Source organism: Dendrobates tinctorius, unplaced genomic scaffold (genome assembly GCF_039654945.1).
Source record: "Dendrobates tinctorius isolate UK_male_01 unplaced genomic scaffold, ASM3965494v1 ptg000011l, whole genome shotgun sequence".
In the NCBI taxonomy this organism is placed as follows: Eukaryota; Metazoa; Chordata; class Amphibia; order Anura; family Dendrobatidae; genus Dendrobates; species Dendrobates tinctorius.
The window spans coordinates 32,422,980-32,428,979 of NW_027361679.1; the positions used below are offsets into that span (position 1 = coordinate 32,422,980).

Below are 6,000 nucleotides of genomic sequence, written 5' to 3' on the forward strand. Positions count from 1 at the left end.
GTGCCCACATCAATCAGCAACTGATACATAGTACCCACGTCAATCAGCAACTGATACATAGAGGCCACATCAGCAACAGATACATAGTGCCCACATCAATCAGCAACTGATACATAGTGCCCACATCAATCAGCAACTGATACATAGAGCCCACATCAATCAGCAACTGATACATAGTGCCCACGCCAATCAGCAACTGATACATAGTGCCCACATCAATCAGCAACTGATACATAGTACCCACGTCAATCAGCAACTGATACATAGAGGCCACATCAGCAACAGATACATAGTGCCCACATCAATCAGCAACTGATACATAGTGCCCACATCAATCAGCAACTGATACATAGAGCCCACATCAATCAGCAACTGATACATAGTGCCCACATCAATCAGCAACTGATACATAGTGCCCGCATCAATCAGCAACTGATACATAGAGTCCACATCAATCAGCAACTGATACATAGTGCCCACGTCAAATCAGCAACTGATACATAGTGCCCACGTCAATCAGTAACTGATACATAGTGCCCACATCAATCAGCAACTGATACATACAGGCCATATCAGCAACTTATACATAGTGCCCACGCCAATCAGCAACTGATACATAGAGTCCACATCAATCAGCAACTGATACATAGTGCCCACATCAATCAGTAACTGATACATAGTGCCTACGTCAATAAGTAACTGATACATAGTGCCCACGTCAATCAGCAACTGATACATAGTGCCCACGTCAATCAGCAACTGATACATAGTACCCACGTCAATAAGCAACTGATACATAGTGCCCACGTCAATCAGCAACTGAAACATAGCGCCTACGTCAATCAGCAACTGATACATAGTGCCCACATCAATCAGCAACTGATACATAGTGCCCACATCAATCAGCAACTGATACATAGTGCCCACGTCAATCAGCAACTGATACATAGTGCCCACATCAATCAGTAACTGATACATAGTGCCCAAGTCAATCAGCAACTGATACATAGTGCCCACGTCAATCAGGAACTTATACATAGTGCCCACGTCAATAAGGAACTGATACATAGTGCCCACATCAATCAGCAACTGATACATAGTGCCCACGTCAATCAGCAACTGATACATAGTGCCCACATCAATCAGCAACTGATACATAGTGCTCACATCAATCAGCAACTGATACATAGTGCCCACGTCAATCAGGAACTGATACATAGTGCCCACATCAATCAGCAACTGATACATAGTGCCCACGTCAATCAGCAACTGATACATAGTGCCCACGTCAATCAGCAACTGATACATAGTGCCCACTTCAATCAGCAACTGATACATAGTGCCCACATCATTCAGCAACTGATACATAGTACCCACGTTAATCAGCAACTGATACTTAGCACTTCTGTCAGTAGCTGTCATGCAGTGCCCACGTCTGGAGCTTACAACATATCTGTATATATATCAATGGCTGCCATAAAATATTTAGTGCCCATGTTAATAACTTGCAGTTGATATCATTACGATTCTATCAATGACAATATTTGCAATGTCAATAACTTTCCCAGCATACACAGTGGCCTCATCTGTAGCTTACACTATGTACATTTATATATACATCATAAACATATCTTTGAGGTCAGATTATCGCCTCCTACAGGAGGAAGTTTATGACTTTCTGTGCCAGTTTTTATAATCTGTCATAAAACCTTATCTGCTTTCCATTCACTTTTTAAAGCTTTTGGGAGCAGCCTGAAATTCTTGATGCAATTTTTTTTCCTCAAAGACGCTGTGCACAAACTTTCCAGAACTCCGCAGACAAAAATGTCAGAAATCAGAAGAACTTCCCCATCACACCCGTGTCATCACCTCAGCCACTTCAGGTACGTAACGTCCATGTTAGCGTACTGTTAGGGCTCATTCACACAACTGTATTTTCGACCCAAGTGTGGACTGTGATAAAACCGGACAGCGCTCGGACCACTATTACCCCATGGGGCCGGCGCGCACTTGGACCACTATTACCCCATGGGGCCGGATTGCACTCGGACCACTATTACCCCATGGGGCCGGACCGCACTCGGACCACTATTACCCCATGGGGCAGGACCGCACTCGGACCACTATTACCCCATGGGGCCGGACCGCACTCGGACTACTACTACCCCATGGGGCCGGACCGCACTCGGACCACTATTACCCCATGGGGCCGGACCGCACTCGGACCACTATTACCCCATGGGGCCGGAGCGCACTCGGACCACTATTACCCCATGGGGCCGGACCGCACTCGGACCACTATTACCCCATGGGGCAGGACCGCACTCGGACCACTATTACCCCATGGGGCCGGACCGCACTCGGACTACTACTACCCCATGGGGCCGGACCGCACTCGGACCACTATTACCTCATGGGGCCGGACCGCACTCGGACCACTATTACCCCATGGGGCCGGAGCGCACTCGGACCACTATTACCCCATGGGGCCGGACCGCACTCGGACCACTATTACCCCATGGGGCAGGACCGCACTCGGACCACTATTACCCCATGGGGCCGGACCGCACTTGGACCACTATTACCCCATGGGGCCGGATTGCACTCGGACCACTATTACCCCATGGGGCCGGACCGCACTCGGACCACTATTACCCCATGGGGCAGGACCGCACTCGGACCACTATTACCCCATGGGGCCGGACCGCACTCGGACTACTACTACCCCATGGGGCCGGACCGCACTCGGACCACTATTACCCCATGGGGCCGGACCGCACTCGGACCACTATTACCCCATGGGGCCGGAGCGCACTCGGACCACTATTACCCCATGGGGCCGGACCGCACTCGGACCACTATTACCCCATGGGGCAGGACCGCACTCGGACCACTATTACCCCATGGGGCCGGACCGCACTCGGACCACTACTACCCCATGGGGCCGGACCGCACTCGGACCACTATTACCCCATGGGGCTGGACGGCACTCGGACCACTATGACTACATGGGGCCGGAGCGCACTCGGACCACTATTACCCCATGGGGCAGGAGCGCACTCGGACCACTATTACCCCATGGGGCCGGAGCGCACTCGGACCACTATTACCCCATGGGGCCGGAGCGCACTCGGACCACTATTACCCCATGGGGCAGGAGCGCACTCGGACCACTATTACCCCATGGGGCCGGAGCGCACTCGGACCACTATTACCCCATGGAGCTGGACCGCACTCGGACCACTATTACCCCATGGGGCAGGACCGCACTCGGACCACTATTACCCCATGGGGCCGGACCGCACTCGGACCACTACTACCCCATGGGGCCGGACCGCACTCGGACCACTACTACCCCATGGGGCTGGACCGCACTCGGACCACTACTACCCCATGGGGCCGGACCGCACTCGGACCACTATTACCCCATGGGGCTGGACGGCACTCGGACCACTATGACTACATGGGGCCGGAGCGCACTCGGACCACTATTACCCCATGGGGCAGGAGCGCACTCGGACCACTATTACCCCATGGGGCCGGAGCGCACTCGGACCACTATTACCCCATGGGGCCGGAGCGCACTCGGACCACTATGACTACATGGGGCCGGAGCGCACTCGGACCACTATTACCCCATGGGGCAGGAGCGCACTCGGACCACTATTACCCCATGGGGCCGGAGCGCACTCGCACCACTATTACCCCATGGGGCCGGAGCGCACTCGGACCACTATTACCCCATGGGGCCGGAGCGCACTCGGACCACTATTACCCCATGGGGCAGGAGCGCACTCGGACCACTATTACCCCATGGGGCCGGAGCGCACACGGACCACTATTACCCCATGGGGCCGGAGCGCACTCGGACCACTATTACCCCATGGGGCCGGAGCGCACTCGGACCACTATTACCCCATGGGGCTGGACGGCACTCGGACCACTATTACCCCATGGGGCCGGAGCGCACACGGACCACTATTACCCCATGGGGCAGGAGCGCACTCGGACCACTATTACCCCATAGGGCCGGAGCGCACTCGGACCACTATTACCCCATGGGGCTGGACCGCACTACGACTACTACTACCCCATGGGGCCGGACCGCACTCGGACCACTATTACCCCATGGGGCCGGACTGTACTTGGACTACTACTACCCCATGGGGCCGGACCGCACTCGGACCACTATTACCCCATGGGGCCGGACTGTACTTGGACTACTACTACTACCCCATGGGCCCGGGCAGATGAGAGTTTTCCTCACTGACCGAAGCTGTGTGTGTAAACAATGGCCACGCGCACTAGTTTCTTCTCGAAATGGGATGGGACTCGCCCATTGAAGTCTATGGGAGCGTGGAAACAGCCCACCCCAAACACTAGCTTCTGCCCCTTCTCCATAGCTTGCATTGGATATATAGCTATTACTGGGGATAATCTCCATTTCTAGATATCAGACACCTGGGTGATCTGGGACCCCCAATATTCACACACCCCTCTGCCCCTGGACCTCTCACTGTCTGTAGAGGTGACTTAGTTATCAGTTGTATAGATGCAGCAGAATGTGACAGCACAGTCAGCTCTGCTGCTTCTGGCCATAAGGTCACACTGTAGCGAAGCCCCCAGATCGCACGACCACCTGTGACCCTGACGATCCAGTACATTACCTGGCAGGAGCAGCAAGCAGGCCAGCAAAGAACAGCACAGCAGAGGGGACCCCGCATCTCGCTTTACGGCCATGGTGGACTAACGAGGGCTCAGAGATCGATCAGAGGGGATCGCCCGATATTCTGGCAGGACTAGAGGAGCAGCGGTGCAGAAGCAGTGATCGGCGGCGTGTGACACATCAGGAGCAGGTGCCTGACTAGCTGGGAGCGATGTGACATCTGCAGCCCATGCTTCCTTCTATATCAGACCCGCCCGCACCTTCCCACGCCGCTCCCACAACCCTGAAGTGAAGAGTCACTGTACACAGCGAGTGACAGCGACCGGCCCCGCAGCGCCCTCTGCTGGACGCAGCACAGCGGCTGCCTGCAGCACTACTTTCTCCTGGAGCGCTCTCTGTGGGATCTCATCGGAGCAGATGATAAGGTTTCCTACTATTGACGGAGATCCTGACATCTTCATAATCAGTGCAGCCAATACTTATTATTAATTAGGACCAAAGGAGACATATTACAGATATAACTCACATTCTAGGTGCTAATCTGTAATCCCATGCTAGCACTGCTATTATTAGGCCACATGCACACATTGAGTATTTGGTCAGTATTTTACCTCAGTATTTGTAAGCCAAAACCAGGGGTGGAACAATGAGAGGAAAAGTATAATAGAAACACGTCACCACTTCTGTATTTATCACCATCTCCTGGTTTTGGCTTACAAATACTGAGGTCAGAGGTGTAGCTAGGGTTTCTGTTCAGGGGGGGCGAAACTTCTGAGTGGTCCCCTAACTAGGTAACTTTGATTACAACTCGGTGATGCACCCTAATAGTGGATGTAGGAGATACCAGTCCTACAAAACATATAAGTGATTACTGCACAGTTATAGTTGGTGTCTTACCGCTGACGATCTTTCTGATGGAATCGTTCACTTTTCACGTCTTTTTCATCTGTCCCAGACCAACATGACGACTCCTCCAGCCAGGATTCGGCTAGACACGTTTCACTTCTCATATTCCAGCCCCATCACCATGTATCTCCAACCTGCACAAACCCCTCATCCTGCTGATACCCCAATGCTGAGCCGTTGCTGCCGTATGTGTCCCTATTACTGCACCTGATACCCCAATGCTGAGCCGCTGCTGCCGTATGTGTCCCTATTACTGCACCTGATACCCCAATGCTGAGCCGTTGCTGCCATATGTGTCCCTATTTCTGCACCTGATAACCCAATACTGAGCCACTGCTGCCTTATATGTCCCTATTACTGCACCTGATACCCCAATACTGAGCCTCTGCTGCCATATGTGTCCCTATTACTTCACTTGATACCCCAAT

At 53.0% G+C, this 6,000-nt stretch overlaps 1 protein-coding gene across 1 annotated transcript in view; it reads right to left on the minus strand.

Moving 5' to 3' along the window:
• Positions 1 to 4,923, minus strand: part of PARM1 (prostate androgen-regulated mucin-like protein 1) — a 103,569-nt gene extending 98,646 nt beyond the window's left edge. The window contains exon 1 of the mRNA XM_073590642.1: positions 4,668 to 4,923. Within this exon, the coding sequence (XP_073446743.1) occupies positions 4,668 to 4,740 (73 nt within the window). The 5' untranslated portion in view covers positions 4,741 to 4,923. The remainder of the gene's footprint in view (positions 1 to 4,667) is intronic.
• Positions 4,924 to 6,000: the final 1,077 nt, after the last annotated feature.